The sequence below is a fragment of the Peromyscus californicus genome, unplaced genomic scaffold (genome assembly GCF_007827085.1).
Source record: "Peromyscus californicus insignis strain IS unplaced genomic scaffold, ASM782708v3 Scaffold_10__1_contigs__length_136768540, whole genome shotgun sequence".
Taxonomy (NCBI): Eukaryota; Metazoa; Chordata; class Mammalia; order Rodentia; family Cricetidae; genus Peromyscus; species Peromyscus californicus.
This window is the reverse complement of record NW_026294391.1, coordinates 120,626,918-120,652,393: the sequence shown is the minus strand read 5'-3', so window position 1 is coordinate 120,652,393 and position 25,476 is coordinate 120,626,918. Positions and strand designations below refer to the sequence as shown.

The 25,476-nt window shown below is 38.2% G+C and overlaps 1 protein-coding gene across 1 annotated transcript; it reads right to left on the bottom strand.

Annotated features, from left to right (window-relative positions):
* Nucleotides 1–23,216: 23,216 nt before the first annotated feature.
* On the bottom strand, nucleotides 23,217–23,680 carry LOC128116089 (28S ribosomal protein S18c, mitochondrial-like). The gene is given in 1 exon segment (XM_052747355.1): nucleotides 23,217–23,680. A coding segment is annotated over 1 exon segment (306 nt). The 5' UTR covers nucleotides 23,678–23,680; the 3' UTR covers nucleotides 23,217–23,371.
* Between the last annotated feature and the right edge of the window lie 1,796 nt (nucleotides 23,681–25,476).

Here is a 25,476-nt window from a genome sequence, read left to right as displayed (position 1 = left end):
GAGAATAGGAAGAAGCAAAGTGCTAGAGAGGCCCACAGAAATCCACAAAGATACCCCCACAATAGACTGCTGGCAATGGTCAAGAGACAGCCCGAACTGACCTACTCTGGTGATGGGATGGCCAAACACCCTAACTGTCGTGTTAGAAACCACATCCAACGACTGAGGGAACTGGATGCAGAGATCCACGGCTAGGCCCCGGGTGGAGCTCCGGGAGTCTAATTAGCGAGAAAGAGGAGGGTTTATATAAGCGAGAATTGTTGAAACCAAGGTTGGATAAAGCACAGGGACAAATAGCCAAACGAATGGAAACACATGAACTATGAACCAATGGCTGAGGGGTCCCCAACTGGATCAGGCCCTCTGAATGGGTGAGACAGTTGATTGGTTTGATCTGTTTGGGAGGCACCCAGGCAGTGGGACCGGGTCCTGTGCTCATTGCATGAGTTGGCTGTTTGAAACCTGGGGCTTATGCAGGGTCGCTTGGCTCAGCCTGGGAGGAGGGGACTGTTCCTGCCTGGACTGAGTCTACCAGGTTGATCTGAGTCTTCGGGGGAGGCTTTGCCCTGGAGGAGGTGGGAATGGGGGTGAGCTGGGGGGAAGGGGAGAGGGGCGGGAGGGGGGAGAACAAGGGAATCCGTGGCTGATATGTAGAACTGAATTGTATTGTAAAATAAAATAAAAATAAATAAATAAAAATTAACTAAAATACAAAAAAAAATAAAAAATAAAGGGTCTCATAACTGAGCAGTCTTATCACTCTGAGTTAAATCCATGTTCTAGGTACTCATATGGTAAAATAAAAATAAAATTTCTCTGATCTAGTCTCCAACCTAGAATAGTAATGGTGGTCTTCTCATTTGTAAAGTAGCATAAACATAAACGACATCCCTAGTTAGGGGAAGCCATGAGTCTATGGCAGAGGCTCGAGACATCCATCACTAGGTGAGATGATTAATAACATTGATTAAAACTTTTTATGAGACTTTTACAAATGGAGCATTCATTCAAAGCAGTTTAGGCTAGCTAGTTAAGCTTTACGAAAGACTCACACGCTCAGCTGATTGGTGAAGAAATCACCCCTTCACTAACAATGACATCAATGCTTTTCCATGGTTAAGAAGGGAAAAGGAAGCCCTCAAAAAAAGCCCAAAATAGATCAGCAGGAACCCTATTTACAGTGAACACTCACAGAACTATGAGTTTGGGCAGGTTGCATTAAGAAAAACGATCAAAAGTTATCCATGAAATCAGTAGCTGTAAGTAGGAGTACAGATAGCAGAAATAAGTCTCTAGAATATTGAAACAATAAGCCATCTGTCCATTTTCTCAGCCAAATAACAACTGTTAGCTGAAAAAAATCTCAGCATAGAAAGGCCAAGGAGAAAGCTCAGTGGGTAAGAGTGCTTGTTGAGTTTGGATTTCCAATATCCATCTTAAAAAAGCTCGGTGTGGCTGCATGCATCTGTAATCCCAATGATGGCAGTGGATGAGAGGTGTGGAGACAAGCATATCTTAGGGGTTTGCTGACCAGGCAGTCCAGCTGAAAATGTGTGAGCTACAGGTTCATTGAAAGATCCTGTCTCAGGGGATAAGGCAGAAAGCAATAAAGATACCCAATGTCCTCTAGGTCTCCACACTTCCTCCCATGGGCACATTTAGCACATACACACATAAACATGCATGTAAAATTAGGGTATAGTTATTCTGGTATAAAACTAGAATGGGACCTTATATTTTATTCAAAGAAAAATATGCTGGTTTTGGAAAATAATGTAGAATGGCCGAACTTAGCTATTCATCTCTGAAAAATAGTTCTGGAACAGTAATCAAGGTGATTACTGATTTAAAACCTACATGCTGGGGCAGAAGAATAGAGTGCACTCCCAAATGCCTAACCCCTTGAGTGAGGAAGGCGTGGGGTGTCTTCTTAAGTGGTGACAGATATCCTTTTCATTCTCATCCCAGCATTCCAATGTGGTGATATAACTTCTTCCAGGAGCCCTATGAAAATCAACCTTTCCTCTGGATCAGGAGGATTTTTATGAGACTAGATCCTTATAAGAAAAGCATATGCATTCTTTGAAAGGCACAGAAACTATTTTTAACAAAATCATATAAGAAAATTTCTCCAATCTAAAAGAAGAGATGTCTACCAATGCACAATAGACAAACGGAACACCAAGTAGACAGGACCAGAAAAGAAACTTTCAATGACACATAATAATCAAAACATTAAACATACAAAACAAAGAAAGGATATTAAAAGCTACAAGGGGAAAAGACCAAGTCACACATAAAGTCAGGCCTATTAGCATAACATCTGACTTTTCTTTTTTTCAATTTTATATATTTATTTTTAATGTATAAATATTTTGCCTTCATGAATGTCTATTTGGCATGTGTGTGCCTTCTGCCTATGGAAGTCAGAAAAAAGCATCAGATCCTCTGAAACAGGAGTTACAGGTGGCTGTGAGCCACCATGTAGGTGCTGGGAATTGAACCCAGGTCATCTACAAGAGTGCTCTTAACTGCCAGGTCGTCTCTCCAAGCCCCAACATCTGACTTTTTCAATGGAGACTCTGAAAGTTAGAAAATGCCTGGACAGATGTTCTACAAGCTCTGAGAGACCACAGATGCAAGCCTATACTACTGCACCCAGCCAAACTATCCATCACAACAGATGGAAAAAGCAAAAAATGTCTCATGATAAAAACAAATTTAAGCAATTTCTATCCACTAATCCAGCTTTACAAAAGGCATTAAAAGAAAAGCTTCAGTTTGAAGAGGTTAACCTTACCCAATTGGAAACAATGAGTAAATAATTTGAGAACAATCAAAAGAAGGGAAAGAAACACCACCAAAACAACATGAATAAACACTGCTTGTTAACAACTCAATATTAATGGTCTCAATTCTCTAATAAAATGGCACAACCTAACAGATTTGACTACAAAACAGGATCCATCCTTCTGCTGCATCCAAGAAGCGCACCTCATCATCAAGAACAAGCATTATCTTAGGGTAAAAGGATGGTAAAGGTATTCCAAGCAAATGGATCCAAGAAGTAAGGAGGTGTATCTTTCTTAACATCTGACAAAATAGACTTCAAAGCAAAACTAATCAGAAAAGATAGGAAAGGCTATTACATACTCATTAATGGAAAAATTCACCAGGAGGACATTGCAATTCTTAGTATCTATGCAACAAACACAAGGGCACCCAAGTTAAAAAAATAAAAACTACTACAGATAGAATGACATATTTATCCTAATACAGTGATCATGGTTAACTTTAATACACACTCTGGCCAATAGACAGGTCATCCAGACAAAAACTGCAGAGAGACACACTGGAATGGAAAAGCATTGTAAGTCAAACAGTCCTAACAGACATTTGCAGAACATTCCACCCAAATACTAAAGAATATTCCTTCTTCTAACCATTCCCTGGTTGCTTTAATTCAACCATATATTAGGACACAAAAAAAGCCTTAATATAAGAAAATTGAAATAGCACCCTATATCCAATCTGACCACATGGATTAAAGCTGGATATCCACAACAACAGAAACAACAGAAGTATACAAACTCATGAAAACTCAACAACTCACTGCTGGATGAAAAATGGGTCAAAGGAAAAATTAAGAACTGAAAAAACTTCTTAGAACTGAATGAAAATATAAACAACATACTCAAACCTATGGGACACATAAGAGGCAAGTTCATAGGACCAAGTGAATACATCAAAGAGAGAGAGAGAGAGACAGAGAGAGACAGAGAGAGACAGAGACAGAGAGAACGTGCACACTCATATTAATAACTTAATGACATATTTGAAAGCTCTAGAACAACAAGAAGAAATGATACTCAAAAAGAGCAGGTGGGGTTAGGAATAAACACATACAGAGAAAAAAATCAATGAAAGAAAAGCAATACAAAGAATTGATAAAATAGAAAACTAGTTCTTTGGGAAAGTCAGAAAGATTGAGAATTCTTTGGCCAAATTAACCAAAAGACCAGGGGAAGGTCCAAATTACTCAAATTAGAGATGAAAAGTGGGACATTACAACAGATATCAAAGAAAGTCAGATAACTGTAAGGACATACTTTCAAAATCTGTATTCCACCAAACTGGAAAACCTAAAATATATGGATTAATTCCTTGATATCTGTAATCTACCAAAGTTAATCAAGATGAAATAAATCATTTAAATAGACTAATAAGTATGGTGATATTTTATTTGTATTAAAATGTTATTTGTATGTTAATAAATAAAGTTGCCCGGGGGTCAGAGCTATTAGCAAGCCATAGGAAAGCAGGGCAGTGGTAGCGTACACTTGTAATTCCAGCACTTAGTAGGCAGAGCTGGGTAAGTCTCTGTGTGTTCAGGGATACAGCCATTATTGGATACACATGCCTTTAATCTTAATACCAATCATGGAAAACCTGGAGGCCTATACAGACAGGCTGTGAGGAGGCGGTCATGTGGTTGGGTTTACAACCAATGAGAAGGCAGGACAGGAACTCTATATAAAGACTTTAACAGAGGGGTAGCTCTGGTTCGGAGAGATAGGACCACTGCAGGAGGAAGGGTAAGGTTTTGGCTCTTGGCTCTGACCTCTTGGCTTTCTTCTTTGCATTGGTTCTGTGTTTATTGTTTGATGGGAAGGTTGGATACATCTACATTTGGCGCCCAACGTGACAAGAATTCATTAAAAACCGATTGGCTTGGCTTGGCGGCAGGTCCGGTTTCCAGCCTGGGCGGCCCGGCTGCCTAGCTTGGGCCCAGGCCTGACTGACCCGCAGCTGGAACTGCTACAAACAACTCAGACCTGCCCCGCTGAACAGGGCCCCTGCCTGTAAAGCCAAGGCTTGACTCGGCTCAAGCGGCTACACTTTCTCTCTCTCTCTCTCTCTCTCTCTCTCTCTCTCTCTCTCTCTCTCTCTCTCTCGCTGGATTCACACCTCGAACACCAGGTGGCTGTGAAATTCCCTGGGATTCTACTGTTCTACCCAGACTTGGTAAGTCAATTAACATATTTAAAAGAGAATTTTTTTCTACATTAAAAAAAAAAAAATGGGCTTTATGTGTACATTGGAAGAAAATTGGGCTTTGTTTGAAATTTTAGGCACTCTGACAATGGAACAACTATATGAAAAGATTAATATTGATCGAATTATTCAGTTTATTACTTTTCTTATCCTCATTTTACTATTTAAAAAGATCGTCAACTTAAGTGCCAGGATAACAGTCTTAGAAAAACTTGTTAAACCGGTAAAAATGAATTATAGAGAAATTCAAATTCAGACAGAAGAAATAAATAGTGAAGTTGTTTCAAAATTGGATCGTAAGGTTACAGAAAGAAAGCCAGTTTTCACACAATCACCCTTAATTTATCCAGTAGCCGTACAGCAGCTACCTGATGAAGAGAATGAACAAAATACTTGGGTTCCAGTTGAAATGTTAGACTTACGAAGATTTAAGGAGGCAATAGCATCTTATGGCATGCACTCCCCATATGTAAAGCAAATGTTAAACACCTGGTCAACTTGTAATAGGATTATACCAAAGGACTGGCGGGAATTGGCACAGGCTGTTCTTGAACCCGGACAAAATCTCCAGTGGAAAATGTGGTTCAGTAATGAGGCTAAAAATATAGAAAGACAATGGAGGGATAGCGGAATACAAGTCTGCCAGGATCAGCTTATTGGCGAAGGCCAATATGCTTCAGTACAAACACAATGTTCATATGATGTCCAAACCCTACTTCTATGTAAAACGGCAGCTTTGAATGCATGGGACAGAGTTGAAGAACCAGGAAAAAAAACTGAGTCATTTACAAAGGTTATACAGGGCCCCAAAGAATCTTTCACAGACTTCTTACAAAGATTGACTTCAGCAGTACAAAAAATGGTCCCGAATTCACAGGCTAGTCAGATAATAATTGAATCTTTAGCCTTTGAGAATGCAAATGCAGCGTGCAAAAGAATAATTAGGCCGTTAAAGGCAAGATCTGCACCTTTGGAAGATTGGATTAGAGATACAGTTAATGTAGAGGCTTATGACCATGATGATATGTGGGTAGGAAAAGCAATTTCAAAAGGTTTGAGCAATGTTAGATGTTTTGGATGTGGAAAGCAAGGACATTTGAAAAGGGATTGTAAACAGGTCATTCCTAGAAAAAATGTTTCTTCAAGGAACACTGGCAACAGAATGCCCCTTCCTTCTGGAGTATGCAGAAGGTGTGGTAAGGGAAAACACTGGACTAACGAATGTAGATCAACAAGGGACAGACAGGGTAACCCTCTGCCTCGAGCTTCGGGAAACTCCCAGAGGGGCCTCAGGCAGGCCCCCACAGTAAATCCAGTTCAAACCTTTCCTGCAGTTGTAGAGGAAACCCCTACTCAAAGCAACTAAATAACCAAATGTCTATTGGAATAAATCATGTTAGTCGAGATGATGAAACAGAGAAAATAGGAAATACAGGAAAAAACGTAAAGAAAATTTTTTGGCAAACTTCTATTAATGAACAAAGACCAAAACTAACAATAAAAATAAATGGTGTTTTGTTGTCTGGTCTGGTAGACACAGGTGCTGACATTACCATAATTGCACCAGAATTTTGGCATCCAACTTGGCCTCTTCAGGAGGTAAACATTCAACTCTTAGGAATTGGGACATTATCTAGAGTGAAACAAAGTGTAAGATGGCTTGAATGTATAGGTCCAGAAGGACAGAAAGGAAAATTAAAACCATATATGGCTGACATAGCTATGAACCTGTGGGGTCGAGACTTGTTACAACAGTGGAATACTCAGATTAATATCCCTCCAATCTCAGAAACAAATCATAAATTAGTACATGTTTCTGAGAGAAATATTAAAAGATATTATTCTAATGAGTGCTCACCAGCCATCCATGTCATACAAGAACAGGGCACAACAACTGATAATCTTCCAAAAACATTAACAGCTCTACCTTTAAAATGGTCAACAGACAAGCCTGTATGGGTTCAGCAATGGCCTTTAACAACAGAGAAACTCCAGGCTTTACAAGAGCTGGTGGAAGAACAGTTAAATGCTCATCATATTGAAGAATCAACCAGCCCTTGGAATTCTCCTGTATTTGTTATAAAAAAAAAATCTGGTAAATGGAGAATGGTAACAAATAAGCCCTGGTGAAATAGAAGCAGTAATTAAAACTCTCCCGACCATAAAAAGCCTAGGGCCAGATGGACTCAGCACAGAATTCTACCAGACCTTCAAAGAAGAACTAAAAGTAATACTTATAAAATTATTCCACAAACTAGAAACTGAAGGAACACTTCCAAATTCTTTCCATGAAGCCCTTGCTGTTTAGTTACTCACAATCTAGCAAAGGAGCTAGTCAATTACCTGGATAGCTTCTCTCTGACATGGATTGTGTGGGCTAGGTAAAATACAAGTAAACTCTGAAGCCCTGTAACTTGCTACTAAATAGTTTGCAAAACAAAATTATGTCACTTTTCATTTTAAGTTACCTTTTAAGCATCAATAATTGACATGGGTGAAGATAGGTTAAATGTCAAAAATAATAATTTCTCCAAATAACAACTGGGATACAATACAGCATGAGATGAATATATGTGGATATTTCCATATCTGTATAATGCATATATAATATGTACCCCAACTTTGGGAAAACATTGTCTCCGAATGGCCTGGTGCATGAATGAAAGAACTGTACTTCAGAAAAAGGGTAGTTGGTTTATTGTCTGGAGCTTTTGATCATAAATTTAGGTAGTTCATTTGAGATGTGGCTTTTATCTTTCTCATATCCCTGGCTCCTATTCTCTTTTTGAAAAATATGATTGGGCAATCACTAATCTATTTTAAGCAAATGAAGCATTCTATGTCCCATTTACCACCTCACCATAGAGATAATTTCTAAGTACTGGGAAATTTAGAGGATTTAAAAGAAAAAAAGTCCAAATGAGTCTCTACACTGGCTTAAAAATAAACTCCAATATGATTTATGAAATGTTCTTATTTCTGCAAGGTATTGTGATTTCTGAAATAATGAAGTGTAGTACTTGAAAATCACATTTAATTTACTCAGAGGGAAGCAAGCTAATGCTGAGCAAGGTTGCTGGGGAAACAGAAAAGCTTCTTTAGGTCAGTGTTGTAGCAGAGAAGTAAGCTGATCTTTCACAATGTATTCATGGTCATAGCTCTAAATTCTTTCTGATTTTTAGCAACATAGTCCTAATTTTGCATTAAATATTCACATACCCCCTTTAATCTAGTCTTACTTTTGGTAGCTGATAGAGATTTCTGAAGCAGAAAAAAAACTGAGAATTTAAACTGCTCTTTATTACAATCCCTGTACATTCTAAGCAATTCTCCTGAATCCCAATCCAAAAAAAAAAAAAAAAAAAAAAATTCTAGTTTTGGCCCCAGAGAAGCCCATTTTGGGCAATGAAAGACCATTGTCATTAAACTTTCAGATGAAATAAAATAAGGGTCCCATGCTTACAATGACACTAATTATTCAGATAATTCACCAAAGCCCTGATTTATGCTAAATACTCAGCTTTAATTAGCCAGCAGCTACATAAAGGAAGGGGGTGGTCTTAAGATGAGTGCTGGAAGAATGACATATGTGGCAGGCACTATTAGATGCTTTCCCAATGTCCATTCCCCTCCCCCTCTCCCACTCAGGCAAAACCATTTCCTACATAGAAGCTGGATATGCCAGCTACATACATTTTACTGTACTCCTGCAGCTAAGAGGGGACTGTATAACATCTCCTATTTGGCTAACAGAAGCTTCAGGAAGTTGACTGGGGAAGGTTTTCCTTGGTAACAACAACAAAAAAAGGGGTGGGGTGGGGGGGACAGGGAGAATGTCCTCTCTTGCCTTCCATTTGACATTCTTTTATTTTTCCTCACACATGACGACTAGAGACGGCACAACCAAGGGTCGAGACACTGTCAACATTCTGAGGCTAAAAATAGAGACATTTGTTTTTATAGTTCTGGTGGCACTATTGAGTCACTAAATTAAGTAATCTTCAAAGCACCCTATCTCTGGATGTGAATAATAAAGTATCCTTATTTATTTCAGTCACACCTAATTGAGTATGCTGGTACTTGCAGCCAAAATGATCACAATAGAAAGAAATCCTATAATTTCCTTCTAAAATCCACAAGTTATTTTTTCATGAGCTAGATCTACCTATAAATCAGAATGTCAGAGCTATGAAAGTCTTTTACAAATCAAATATAATGTTTTAAAGTTGGTGGGAGAATCATCTATGAGATGTACTTTCCCAAGCTACAGACATCGTCCCAATTCCACACAGGTAGACAATCACTGCTGTGAGACATTTCAGTGATGAAATTATACCATCTATGGAGTGTGTTTAGAGAGCGAGGAAGAAATGAATATGAAAATGAATATCATGAGTAACCTATTTATTGTCATGGCCTCATTTTTCAGATGAGGGAACTGTAGCCCAAGTGGATTTTTTCAAATTACTGAAAACAGTCCATAATGGGGAACAAAATGCCAAGTGGGTTTTTTAAAAAGGAAAACAATCACATAGTTACCCAGGTATGTACAAAACCAACCTACCTGACAAGCACTGAATGTGACTGTATTATTATTTAATGCTCTGCTGGGAACATCTATATACAGGAGGCAGAAAGCCTTGATGAGTCCCTTCCTGTCTTCTTGTCAAGTTCAAATTCCCCTGCCACCATTTAAGAACTTCATACCCCAGCCACTGTTCCCCTTGCTCTTTATAGTTTCATACACATTCTAGGTTTATCCAGCCAGCTTCCAACCTCCTCCCAATGTGGAATGGCTTCCATTTTTTTTTTTATATTGGCCTTCTGAATACTATCAACCATTCATCGCATCATTTAAATACCAGTGCAAAATTTACTCAATTGCAACAGCAAAAGATATTATTACATTTGTCTCTTCATTCTACATGCACAGCATGGTCTTTCTTTAAATATGAAATTAATATTTTTAAACAGAAATGAGTGCCAAGTATGGTGGTACACACCTTTAATCCTAGCACTCAGGAGGCAGAGGTAGGCAGATTTCTGTAAGTTCAAGGCAAGCCTTGTCTACATACCAAGTTCTAAAACAGTCAGAGCTACATAACAGAGAGACTTTTTCTTCAAACAAAACAATTAATTAAATGAAATAGGAATATCATATGAAATTGAAAAATAGTGAAGTTGTAATCAATCTACCTCATGATACAACACTCCATTTTTCTCTGAAATTGAAGGCATCAAAAATGGCTATGAGGAAACAGTATCTTGTTTGGTTATATTGCATTTCAGTCAAGTATTGAAGAGAAATTATAGGAGGAAATAACATGAAAAGGGGGTTAAAAGGATTTAAACTGCTGACATATAGCAGTCATAACATTAGAAGTGAAACCTGGCATGAGTGAAATGGTTCAGTAGGTAAAGGTACTTGTTGCAGAAGCCTGGCAACCTGAGTTCAATCCCTGGAACCCACATAAAAATGGAAGGCAAGAGCTGACTCCACACAGTTGTCCTCTACCCTCAAGAAACACTCCATGGCACCTGTACACCTCCTGCCCCAATATTATCATGTGCAAGTATGTGTAGTGGGTAGCCATTCCAGGTTCGATCTGGAAGTTCCAACCCCCATTGAGGCTTCAGTAACTATCACACCCACAAGGCGGGGCCAAGAGAGGGCCCTGAAGACCCAAGATTTGGATGCGCTGCCGGATGTGCTGCCTTCTCTTAGTTCCTGGACCCTGGACGCTAGAGGTAGACCCAGCAGAGTTCTCCAGAGAACACTGCTGGACTGTGCTACATCTTCCCCAGACCCTGTGACCTACCTATCCCTTCATTTGTAAGTTACGCCACTAATAAACTTCCCTTTTAACTATGTGGAGTGGCCTTAATAATTTCACCAATATCTGGCGCTCACGTGGGGCAAATTCCAAAGGCCTGGGTGGCTCCCACCCTCAGCCTCCTCCCCGGCTGGCTAAGATATTATGGTAGATTATTGTATATACTAGTAAACAAATTTAGTAAAATAGCAGCCTTAGATAATTTGCACTGTAATTTGCACTGTTATGGATTCTTACATGTTGATACAAATGTAAACTATTTTTATATTCCTGTTTAAGATAATTTGTATATTGATACAAATACAGAACTATATTTGCTATAATATACATATAGTTCTACTCTTATTTGAAATATTTGTATATTGATACAAATGTAAATTTATATCTGTCATACTTTATGTATGTTCTACTTCTGTTTAGGATATTCTGTATATTGATATATATTTAAGATTATTGTCATATTGCATATTGCACTATATATTTCTACCTCTGTTATAAATATCTTGTGTATTGTCACAATTTTGAAGTCATTGTTCTTTACCATACATTTACTTATAGACTGTTTACCTTGTTTACATGAAGCCTTAGTCCTTAGGTTATTTCGGTAGATAAGACTTAAATATTTATAGTCACCTATGCTTGTCATCTCTATAGTTACGTTAGTTAGGTTATCCAGATTTACGGATACATAGGTCAGATGGACAGGTAATCTTCAAACACTTCATAGACCTAGAGAATACGGCATTTAAATAACTTAGAATTCTGTTGACGTGAGACACAATTGCTCCTGGTAGCACCAATTTGATCCCAAGAGAAAGTTGGACTTCTAAGACATTTCCATTTGGAAGTTTGTCTTCTTGGCACAAAATGGCCTACTGGGCAAAGAACTGCCCTTGCCTTGACTGCTGATAGTATGAATAAAATGCTGTCCTTTCTGGACATGCGGGACACAAGGAAAGCGACCATTGTACTCTGCCAAGACAGGGTAAGATGGTCTTTCAGAATTCCTGCTTCTGAAAATGGTCTGTCAGATACTCTAGGCCTGTAGCCAATTTGAATGCACCAACAATGCTGAAAAACATTAGGTGACTGTCCAGGCTGCCAGCTGTCTCAGTCTACTCTTACAAGATTCCCAAAAGTTGCTTGCATCCATCTTCCATTTCTCAGGTACCATTATATTCCTTCTCAGGTCTTTGATGGGATTGAAGACTAACAGTTATAGTTACAACTTAGTATATATATAATCTTAGATAGAACATATTAAGTATTAGATTCAGGTTCTTTAGGATAGGACACCTTTTGGAATGATCTTTGTAACATGCCATTTACCTATGCTCTAGACTTCTCTGGATTTTAGTATGTGCTTCTTGCTTGATATTGTTCGCATTGATTGTAGTTCCATCTTATCTAGGTCATTATCCCTCATTACTCCTGGACAATATTTGATAACCATTCCTTTGTATATAGTCTTGTATTAAGTTAGAACCTTCTTATTTGGACAAAAGGGGGAGATGTAGTGGGTAGCCATTCCAACCTTGATCTGGAAGTTCCAACAACCATTGAGGCTTCAGTAACTATCACACCTACAAGGCGGGGCCAAGAGAGGGCCCTGAAGACCCGAGATCCAGATGTGCCACCTTCTTTTAGTTCCTGGACCCTGGACGCTAGAGGTAGACCGAGCAGAGTTCTCCAGAGAACACCGCCGGACTGCGTTACATCTTCCCCAGACCCTGCGACCTACCTATCCTTTCATTTGTAAGTTACGCCACTAATAAACCTCCCTTTTAACTACGTGGAGTGGCCTTAATAATTTCACCAATAAGTGTGCTCAGGTGTGTGTACACATGTGAACACACACACTACCAACAACAACAACAACAACAAAGAACTGAAAATCCAGAGATAATTTCATCCACTGTCTCATCTTACACATGAGGAAAATCGCTATCCTCTGAATTGGAATTTGACCACTTAATCATTACTAACTACCTATGAATTTGAAATCAAGGTAATAATATTAAAATCAAATAATTTTAGGTATCCATCAATCTGAGAAATTGTTGCTCCAACTAGCTAATCTTTTCCCTCCCGTATTTCTTTCAGAAACTTCCATACTAACTCTTATTCCTAGTAATGAATGAATACTATGGTAGCAGCATAAAATAAAACAAGATATCAAAACAAAGTAGAAAATAAAATGATAGTTAGAGGTTGATAGACAAAACCTCCCAGGTCCTAAGAGATATAAAACTTCAATTATTACAGTACAGAGTATGATGCAGCATTATTCTATTTTCATCTTTGGTAGGATAAATATAAATTATACAAATAAAAGCAGTGTGGCTTTCTAGGAAATTTACTGAATTAAGGAATAAGAAATATGCTCTGGATTTTGGGTTCAGCTTTATTTCTCCATTGTTAATAATATGAATAATTTTCCAAAATGAGACCATTGGTCAAAGTTGAAATTTCTCAAACATGAGCTCTGAAGATATGATAGGAAAGATGATTTTGTCTATTACTATTAGAAATAATCTTAATTTTGTATTTTCATTTCTATGGTAACTTATTTAAAAATTCTCAAAGGTATATTCTTCTGATTAAATATTTCCATTCTATTTTTTTCTGGCCATGTTTGTGCTTATTTTAATAGCTGAATGAAAATTAAGTTGAGTGTTATAATTATCAATAGCTAGACCAAAAAAGAAAAATAAGAAAACCCTGTAAAGCCAGGAGTTCTTAGACAAAAGGTGTGTTCCTGCTAACCAACATCTCTCTATATAAGGTTTATCACAAGGAGAAGGGATTTATCACACATTTACTAAGTATAAGGAGTTTACACATACTGACTTTATGTGAATGTCTTTAAAATCCATACATTATATTTTACATTCCATATTTTCTTATTGTGTTCTTTATTATATTATTTTACAGTCTTACTTTAATAGCGCCCTCATATAATTTAAGTTGCCGCTACGGATTATTAAGATTTCTTCTGCCTCAAAAACAGTATCTGGGCTACTCAATTGAAAAAAACTGGATGAGATGATCTCTTGGCCCCTTGTAGTAGTGACACTCCATGACTATAATAGGAGTCCTGCCTCAAAATATGCTACATACAGAGCTGAAGTGAACTGAATGGGAGAATAAACAATTTGCAATGAACAGTTCCCTCCCTTTTAGAATATTGTCCAAAACTGCAGACCAGAAGAATAGTTTTCCTGAATTTTCAATGTAGAGACAATATTCCAAAGTACCAAAAAATTGGGAAAAGAACCTAACATTACATATAACATATAACCAGGCTAGTTTCTTGAGATTCATGAAATTTCTTTGGATGTCATCTCTGCCATTTTTCATGAAGGGCAAATGTGCGACACATTGTACCTAGCACAGAAATCATCAGAGGGACAGAGAAGGGCGCAGAAGGTTTTCCTTTCTCATTTCAAAAATATGTTGTCTCATAGTTTCTTTTAAATAAAACAAATGAAAAACTGAGTATCAGAAACCATAGAAGAAATATTTTTGTTTGTAAATTGTTCGCTCATTTACGTAGGTTAAATATGTCTAGGATTTTTTCCTCCTCATTCGTCACACACAGGCCCCCCATCTGGCTACATCCCTGACGAGTAATATTTTTTATAATTCTTATAAGTGATTGCTAGCAGCATCTTATAGTCTTATCTCAGCTTGTGCAGCTTCTCATTAATATTCTGTACATATGGAAGAGTTTTCTATATCATTGTCTATTAACAAGGAGAATAATCACTCATTCAGTTATCAAGCAGTCAGCAAAGACCTGGCCTTGTGCCCTTAGTGCAAAGAATCATGGGATATCAAGAAGGTTAAATGTGGTTGACATTATGATAGTTACATTTTTTATATAATTAGAGTCCTATAACCAACTTGATCAAAGATAAGCAAAGAAGTATTAAAGTCTTTTAGGGCTAAGAGACCATATTAGTAAGTCTTCACCTCTTAGTAAAATGATAAAAGCCCCACATTTCAGCTGATACATAACAATGAGTATTCTTCTATGGCAAACAAGAAAAGGTCATAAGTTTACATATAAATGGCATATTATTACAAAATAGCTTTTAAAGGGAAGTGAGTTAAGTGATACCAAGAAAATCCAAAACTGAAATGCAACTGGGTATAAAGGGAGAGAAACAAAATGACTAACTGAATCACTATCAGGGGCCAAAGGTTCAGAATAACTCTAAATGCATTCTTTATTGCAAGTTTTTCTGTCCCTAGTTTAGTAATTCAATTCTCTAGCCATAGTCCCAGAATCTCTATGTGGACATCTGGTGAAATGTACATTAAATATCAGCAATACAAGTTAAGGGCCAGATAATGGATTTGTACTCCTTTAAACGTATAATATACTCCATTCCTGGTATAGTTAAAACTCCTATTTCAAAGCAGGATGACAACAACTCAGTTGTCAAAGCTCTCCCTCAGAGGCCACCAAGACTGAGTTAAGCCAGGAATGGAGTAGCCATGGGTCATGGATAGGAAGGAACAAAAAGAAGATTTACAGCAAAAGAAATGATGAATTGGAGAGTGGTTGGCCATGGAGATGAAGAGACAAGGTAAGTAACAGTGAAGGAGAGGGGACAGAATCTCAAAGCTTGCAGGTGAAAGATGTGAGTTTTCTTTCCACTCTCACTTCCAACTAGTATTAACTTTAGCAGCTCATTTTATATGACTGTCAGGAATGTATATGCTCATACACAATACTGGGATAAGACTGTAGAAGTAACCATCTTATTCAATAAGAAACAGAGCCAATGTAAATATAAAAGCCCAAGAGGTCAGAGCTAAGAGCCTTACCCTTCCTGCTTCAGTGATCCTCTTCAGCCAAGAGAGACCTACTTCCTGTGTGTTTGTCTTTATATAGACTTTCTGTTCTGCCTTCTCATTGGTTGTAAACCCAACCACATGACCGCCTCATCACTGCCTGTCTGTACAGACCTCCAGGTCTTCTATGGTTGGTATTAAGATTAAAGGCGTGTGTCTCCAATGCTGACTGTATCCTTGACCACACAGAGATGTACCTAGCTCTGCCTACCAAGTACTGGGATTAAAGGTGTGCGCCATGAACGCCCAGCTCTGCTATGGCTTGCTATTAGCTCTGACCCCCAGGCAACTTTATTTATTAACATACAAATAAAATCACATTTCAATACAAATAAAATATCACCATATTTTCCCTTTTCTATTTTAATAAAAAGAAAAATGGAAAAAGGTTATAACTAACATAAGAAAAACTATATACAAAAGTACAATAACTATATACAATATATACAAGTAATAAATACCTAAACAATGTGTAGTCCATTTGTATTTGACAAATTCAGAGAAAATAATTCCATTATCTATCCTATTTTGGTAAGTCCAAAATGTACCTAATTCACTTTCTATCCTAACTAATCTTCAATGATAACTAATTAATCTTCAACTCCCTCAGAGACCCAAGAAGGAAATAATATTACCTAACAAAAATAAAAACAGGAAGTGCGTGCAAGCAACTTCCAAAAAAAAATGTGAATTGACAGAAACAGCCAGCTGCCTGGACAGTCACCTGAGGTTTCTCCGCAGTGTTGGGGCATCATCTTCAGCCTATAGGCTTAGCGTATCTGACAGGCTCATTTGTAAAGTAGGATGTACACAAGGTCAACAGTTCAACCTCACATTGGGTGAGAGCAGTCCATGTACCAGAAACACCTGAATTCCACTAGTGTCATGTCATGATTCAGGATTTTGAATTCTGGAAATTGTTGATGGTTTTTGAATTCAGCTGTCCATTCTTCTTGGCTCTGTATGTGTGGCTTCATCTCAGCATCCCGTTCTTATCCACATCCCTCTATTAAATGCCAGTCTACTATTGAGAGGCGTGAGCTTAGTTACTCTTCAAGAATAACTGTTTCAGCTGCTGTTCCATTGCACATCAGAAGCCATCGTCCCACTGCCTGTTCAGCTACCTTCGAAGAAAAGGGCACTGTACCTTTTCCGAATTGCAAAGGCCACTTCAGGGATGATGCCATATTGTCCTGGCCCCAGAAGATGCCTTTTGCTAAAGCCATAACCACACTTGTTTTGGCAAGAATCAGTAGTCCTTTGTTTCATGTCCTGTCTGTCCATTTTGTCAGCAGTTGATTCGAGGATACTTTGCTGTCCAGGGGCTAACTTTTGCCACAATGAAAGCTGACTCCATATGCAATTTCTTCAATGCCCATATTCTCTCTGAAGTAGATTGGTACTGCCAGGAGCCTACATGTCTCATAGTCATAACAAAAAAAATTTCTGAGTTATTAAAACATTTTAAATGCCATATTCTGTAGATCTCTGAAGGGTTTGAAGATGACCTGTCTATCTAAAATATATCTGTTCAATTTTTAAAAACATACCTAATATGACTACAATTTCTATTATAATGTCTAACTACTAACTTTCATTTCTTTATATCCTAATAGTTGGTAATAATGACATTCAAGGATCAGAAAATTGTATACATTGTTAAATGAATGGTATAAATACAGTTAGAAATATACACATAGCATTTTCTAACAGTATCAATTTCAATATATGTAATTTGTATATAATATAAAACAATCCAATCCAATGTAAAGTATTTAAAACTAGTAATTGTCTTTCTTTTTTCTTTTCTTTTTTTTTATAAGAACCTTAATTTTAATCTCCTTTGCTTAGCCTTTTTCCTAACCCTTGACAACAACTTGAAACCAACCCCCCTAAACAATGAAAATTATCCCAGACCCAAAACCCATTAAAAGACCAAAAAACCACATGCCCCACACCACCTATTTGGGAATGTGGGCATCGTATTCTTAAAATTGCTTCCTGCTGGGAATGGGCAAAGGTATCTTTATCCTGAAAGAAAAATTTTAGGTTAATTGTCAAATTCTAGGAAAGGTAAATATATCCTTCGTTATCCAGTCTGTGTATAATGTCAAAGTTCAGGGTTTATCTCAAGTCCTTATTCAAGTAGTCTTTGAAACTGGATCATCTCAGCTAGCCCTCTCAAAATTGCTCTGAGCACTTTGTAGTCCAATGCTGATCTGTAGATGGTGTTTGTCAGCTTAGTGATATTATTATTGTCCACGTGGAATTGTTGTTGTTGTGGGGCCCCAACTTCTTCCTGGAGACTTCAGTTGATGTTAGGCCTGGCCGTGAATTCCTGCAGAAAACTGATAAGAGACTTGAACACAAAGACATATATATGCAGCTAATTGAAGCCTTTTTTCTTTCTAGAATTAGTTAGTACTCTATATGACCATTCATATCTTAACAAAGTTTAAAATGTATATCTCTTTCTATATATATATATAAATCTTGTAAATTTTGATATAAAATTCATACTTTAAGAAAAGTTTAAAGAATCAGAATAGAATCAAAGAGTTGAGATTCATAATAGAATAGTCCCTTAATTAATTTGGCTTTTCTCCTGTCCCATAGCAGAAGATGGCTCTTTTCTTCTGGCATGATGCAGGGAGCTTGCATTTTCCTTTTAACAACATGCTTGAGTTTAAAGAAGGAGAGAGCCATTCTCCAACTCCAAAGTCAGCTTTAAATTTTAATTGAACTGGGACTATTAGAAGACCAATCATGTTAAATCTTTACAGAAGAGCAGAAACAAACATTTAGGAAGACTTATAAAAATTTTTAGAGGACATACCTATGGTGATATTTTATTTGTACTGAAATGTGATTTTAATTGTATGTTAATAAATAAAGTTGCCTGGGGGTCAGAGCTATTAGAGCCATAGCAAAACCTGGGTGTTGGTAGCACACGCCTTTAATCCCAGCACTTGGTAGGCAGAGCTAGTTAGATCTCTGTGTGTTCAAGGATACAGCCAACAGACATGAGGCAGTCATGTGGTTGGTTTTACAACCAATGAGAAGGCAGAACAGAAAGTCTATATAAAGACAAACAGTCAGGAAGTAACTCTCTTTCAGAGAGGTCTCGGCTGAAGAGGCTAGCTGCAGCAGGCGGGTAAGGCTCTTAGCTCTGATCTCTTGGCTTTTATCTTTGTATTGGCTCTGTGTTTCTTATTTAATAAGATGCTTGGTTACATCTACATATACCCATACGTCATTTCACTCCGTTTTCTGGGATAGGTGATTTGTCCTTTTTGTTTCTGAGATTGGAGGGATATTAATCTGAGTAATCCATTGTTGAACAAGTCTCGACCCCACAGGTTCATAGCTATGTTAGCCACATATGGTTTTAATTTTCCTCTCTGTCCTTCTGGACCTATACATTCGAGCCATCTTGCACTCTGTTTCACTCTAGATAATGTCCAAATTCCTAACAGTTGAACGTTTACCTCCTGAAGAGGCCAAGTTGGATGCCAAAATTCTGGTGCAATTATGGTAACGTCCACACCTGTGTCTACCAGATCAGACAACAAAACACCATTTATTTTTATTGTTAATTTTGGTCTTTGTTCATTAATAGAAGTTTGCCAAAAAATTTTCTTTATGTTTTTTTCCTGAATTTTCTATTCTCTGTTTCATCATCCTGACCAGCATGATTTATTCCAATAGGCATTTGGTTATTTAATTGTTCTGAGTAGGGGTTTCCTCTACAACTGCAGGAAAGGTTTGAACTGGATTTACTGTGGGGGCCTGCCTGAGGCCCCTCTGGGAGTTTCCCGAAGACCGAGGCAAAGGATTACCTTGCCTGTCTCTTGTTGATCTTCATTCATTCTTCTAGTGTTTTCCCTTACCACACCATCTGCATACTCCAGAAGGAAGGGGCATTCTGTTGCCAGTGTTCCTTGAAGAAACAGTGTTTCTAGGAATGACCTGTTTACAATCCCTTTTCAAAGGTCCTTTTTTTCCACATCCAAAACATCTAACATTTCTCAAACCTTTTGAAATTGCTTCTCCTATCCACATATCATCACGGTCATGAGCCTCAACATTAACTGTATCTCTAATCCAGTCTTCCAAAGGTGCAGATCTTGCCTTTAACGGCCTGATTATTCTTTTGCATACTGCATTCGTGTTCTCAAAAGCCAAAGATTCAATTATTATCTGACTAGCTTCTGAATCTGGGACCATTCTCTTTACTGCTGAAACCAATATTTGTAAAAAAATCTGTGAAAGATTCTTTTGGGCCTTGTATAACCTTTGTAAATGACTCAGTTTTTTTTCCTGGTTCCTCAACTCTGTCCCATGCATTCAAGGCTGCCATTCGACATAGAATTAGGGTTTGGACATCATATAAACATTGTGTTTGTACTGAAGCATATTGGCCTTCTCCAATAAGCTGATCCTGGAAGATTTGTGTTCCTTTATCCCTCCATTGTTTTTCTATGTTTTTAGCCTCATCCTTGAAACACATTTGCCACTGGAGCCTTTGACTGGGTTCCTGAACAGCCTGTGCCAACTCCTGCCAGTCCTGTGGTTTAATCCTATTATATGTTGACCAAGAGTTTAACATTTGTTTTACATATGGGGAATGCATGCCATAAGATACTATTGCCTCCTTAAACCTTCGTAAATCTAACATTTCAATTGGAGTCCAAATATTTTGTGTAGTCATTTGATTAGGCAACTGCTGTACAGTTACCGGATAAATTAAGGGTGATTGTGTGAAAACAGGCTTTCTTTCTGTAACCTTATGATCCAATCTTGAAACAACTTCACTGTTAACTTCTTCTGTCTGATTTTGAATTTCTCTATAATTCATTTGTACAGGTTTACAGGTTTTTCTAAAACTGTCACCCTGGCACTTAAATTGACTATCTTTTTAAATAATAAAATGAAGATAAGAAAAGTAATAAACCGCATAATTCAATCAACATTAATCTTCTCATATAGTTGTTCCATTGTCAGACTGTCTAAAATTTCAAACAAACCCCAATTTTCTTCCAATGTACACATAAAACCCATTTTTTTTTAATGTGGAAAAAAATCTCTTTTAAATAGTTTCCTTTAAAATATCTGATATGTTAATTGACTTACCAAGTCTGCGTAGAACAGTAGAAATCCGAGGGAATTTCAAAACAGCCACCTAGTGTCTGAGGTGTGAATCGAGAGAGAGAGAGAGAGAGAGAGAGAGAGAGAGAGAGAGAGAGAGAGAGAACGCAAGAAAGCGTAGCCACAAGTTCTGGCTAAAAGCTTAAATCAGCCATGTGTTCCTGCTTGAGCTGAGTCAAGCCTGGGCTCAGGCTTCCTTAAGCTCCAACCACATGTGTTGGATTTACAGGCAGGGGCCCTCTTCAGCAGGGCAGGCCTGAGTTGTTTGTAGCACCAGCTTTAAGCAAGTAGCTCCAGCTGCATGTAACTGCTTGGGGCTACTACAGTCAGTCCGGCCTGAGACCAAGCTGACCTGGGCCCGAGCTAGGGAGCCGGGCCGCCCAGGCCGGAAACCGGACCTGCTGCCAAGTCAAGTGGTTTTTAATGGATTCTTGTCATGTTGGGCGCCAAATGTAGAAGTAACCATCTTATTCAATAAGAAACACAGAGCCAATGTAAATATAAAAGCCCAAGAGATCAGAGCTAAGAGCCTTACCCTTCCCGCTTCAGCGATCCTCTTCAGCCAAGAGAGACCTACTTCCTGTATGTTTGTCTTTATATAGACTTTCTGTTCTGCCTTCTCATTGGTTGTAAACCCAACCACATGACCGCCTCATCACTGCCTGTCTGTACAGACCTCCAGGTCTTCTATGGTTGGTATTAAGATTAAAGGCGTGTGTCTCCAATGCTGACTGTATCCTTGACCACACAGAGATGTACCTAGCTCTGCCTACCAAGTGCTGGGATTAAAGGCGTGTGCCACGAAAGCCCAGCTCTGCTATGGCTTGCTATTAGCTCTGACCCCCAGGCAACTTTATTTATTAACATACAAATAAAATCACATTTCAGTACAAATAAAATATCACCATATAAGACTATCAATTCTGGGCTATGAAACGAATGAGGACACGTAAATGAAAACACTCGTACAAGTTCATAGCCATAAATGATAATGGAGAATTATAGGTACCCCATAGAGAACAGAATAAACTAATAAGCGAACAGGTCTGGATATGGATGTAGTGATGGTTACAGGGTGGTAATGGGGATAAGTGTTCTCTATCACCCATTCTTCTGCTCAGAACAAAAGTTTGACACTTCACATAAAGGTTAGAAGCCAGAAAAAAGGCCTTCCATGTAGAAACATTTTCATTTGGTGTCCTCAAACTTGACAGAGTCATTCCTTGATGGAGGCAATGACTTGTAATATTACCAGACAGCCCTGAAACCACGCCATTTGCATAGAAGGCTTCTCTGGCTCATACTTAAACAAGACTACAGATTTTGCTTCCCAATACTCTTGTCTTCAGTTTCCTTCAGTGCTAACAAAGCAGAGTATAGTGTCTTATCTCAGGCTTTCCCACAAGTAAATTTGTGAACCTAGAAAGGCAGGGCTGGGAAACTCTTGGGCTCCAAGTGTGAGGCTTATCTCCACAAAATGTGTTCTGTGGCAAGAGGACACAACAGAAGTAGTCCATATCAATCCCCCAAAGCAACCAGCCTTGAAGAACCATTTATTATCTATGATGTAATTAACAGAAGTTAGGCTTAATACACAAATAACAGTCCCAACTCTGGAGATAAAGAGATATAACAGAAAATTCATAAGTAATACCTCCTTAAAGTCAAGCTAGCCAATCCCAAGATATACCTAACTCCTGAATAGTTACATACAAGCAAAAGAAACCAGAGAGTAGGTGTATTATTTATTTTTCTGTTACAATAAAATATCATTCCCGAAAGTGATTTATGGGAGAAAGAATTTATTTGAGCTTAGGATTCCAGAGAGCTAAAGATCCATCATGATGGCAGGAGGCATGGCGACAGGAGCAGGAACCTGAATAATCACATCTTTAACATGAAGCGGAAAGAGCAGACTGTAAGTAGAAGCAGGCATGAACCATCAAAGTCTGCTCTACCACCTAAGGGTTCCATAACCTTCCCAAACAGCACCACCAACTGGGGAGCAAGTGTATAAATACACTTGTGACATATTTCTCCATTCAAACCTCCACAGCAGAAGGCTAGGAGGTAGAGACATCTAGAAAACACCTATGACATAATCATGTACTCAAACAGTAAAGAGGCGGTGTGGTCAGGTTCTCTCAAGAACTTCTAATGTATTCATGAGATGGTAAAGTACCAGCTGGAGTGAAGAAAAATGCTACAGTGCCCAACTGTAAATGGAGCCTCAATCCCATTCATCTTCTTCTTTCACAGGGAATCCATCAACCACTTATGCCTCTTTTTTTTTTTTTTTTTTTTTTGAATCAGTGCTGACGTAGCCACTTCCAGGTTTATTGGCAGTAACTTTACACAATTTATTCCCGGTATCTGATGTTACAAACTTTGGGGTCTTTGAGATATGCAGGATCCTTGTATGTTACTGGCATAAACCCCATTTTCTGAGCTTGCTTAATGGCTTTTGTTATTTATTTCTTTTTCTTTCCACAGAGACCTGTTATGTGCCTTCCATAAATGCATGGAGAGATAAACTGGGACAAAAGCTGTACGTTCTTATAATCTACTCGCTTCTCACACAAAATACACTTCTTCAGGGGCTCCTTATAGGGGTTTTCCATCGGGATTGGCAGGTCCTCACTGCTGGCTACCTGTTGCTACTGTCAACAGCCTCTTCTCCACAGCGCCGCGTGAGTTCCACGATCCGCGAGGCCGACTGCCGCGGTTATCCAGCTCTTCCTCCCTACGCCGCTGCACACTGCAACCACAGCGGCCATGGTCCTCCGCCCCTCCTCCCACTTATGCCTCTTAAAGTCATTTGACTTATTCTGTGACATACACCAGAAAACCCTGAAAATATTATAGATGTAGCTCAGTGGTAAAGGACTTCAATAGCATATTTAAGTGTTTGGACTCCATTCCCTAAACAGAAACAAAAATCCATGGTGTACACAAATAGACAAAAGAGGAGAGAAAGACACATAAAAGATCCAGAAACCTGAGGCACTAGGTAAATGTGGTTGTTACTCCTAGTTTACAAATCAATTTACTCTATAATCTCTGAAAACCACGTTCTCTTGGCCTGAGTCAGTTTACAATGATAAGCAGGGGTGCAGGGGTGATGGGTATGAGTCTGGGTTATTTGGATGACTGCTTTCCAGGCCTGCAGTTATTTTTTCCTCTATAAATACTAGAAGTTACAAAGCAAATTAACTCTTGTTAACAGCTTTTACTTAAAGATACATTATAGGGCTGTCATGATGGCTCAACAGATAAAGACACTTGCCATGCAAGCCTGGTGACTTGAGTTTAATCCCCCAAACCCATGAAAGGGTGGAAGAACTAACTCCACCAAGTTGTCTTAACTTCCAGATGTGCACCATCTATGCATGACTCCCTCCACACACAGCATGTACACACATGCCCAAAATAAAAATGTCATCTATTTTAAAGGTAAAAGTAAATATGTAGATTTTGTTCATGTGTACATAATTCTAAATGGTTTTATTAGTATTGATTGGTATAGATAGCTGAAAACATGTGGAATTTTTAGAATGTGACTACCAGAGGTTGGATACAGTAAGAAGGAAGGAGAGATGGGGAAAAGTTGCTGAACAGAGACTAAATTATAGTTATAGTAGACTAAGAAGTTCCAGTGTCCTATTGCATGCTATGGCTATTATAGATAATGAAACTGTACCCTGTATTTCTAAAAACTAGAAGGGTTTTAAATATCTTTACCATAAAAAATGAAAATGTTTGAGGAGATATATGTGCTTAAACTACTTTAGACATTACATGATATACACATACTTAATACATAAGATAGTACCTCATACCTCATATATATGTGTAATTTTTACGTGTCAATTTAATGTTTTTAAGGAAAAAACAAAAAGATAGTTAAAAGACAAGCTACAGTATTCGCTATGGAAATATTCAGCAAAAGGCAAAAGAGTCTTATGACCTAAAGAGAAATCAGAGTATGACAAGGCACTCTTGTAAAAAAAAAGTCAATAATTTTTATTATATTTCTATATGCACGTGAGTGTTTATATGTAAGTGCCACAGCAAGCATGTGGATATCAGGACAACCTGCAGGAATTACCTTCTTTCACCATGTGGGTCAAACTCAGGCAATGGCTCAGGCATCAAACTCAGGTCAATGGCTTGGTGGCAAGCACATTTACCTCCTGAGCCATTGCACTGGCCCTAATCTTATTGTTATGTATTGTATGATGTGAGCATGTGGGTCCATAGTCCATAGCACTCATGCAGGTTAAAGGGAAACTTCATGGGATCATTTCTCTCCATACAATTTTACAGGGGTCTAGTGATCAAACTCAGGTTGTCAGGCTTGCACAGAAAACACATTTTACTCACTGATCTATCTTACAAGGCCAAGAAAAAAGATTTTTAAGTCACGTATTTGATAATGAACTTGAGCTAAGAATGCATGAAAATACCTACATCTCAATAACAAGGAATAAATACAAAAACTCAATGGAAGCATGAAAATGCTTTGCACGTAGCTGGTCATCTCAGTTGATTAAGAAAATCACTTGACAAAATGCAA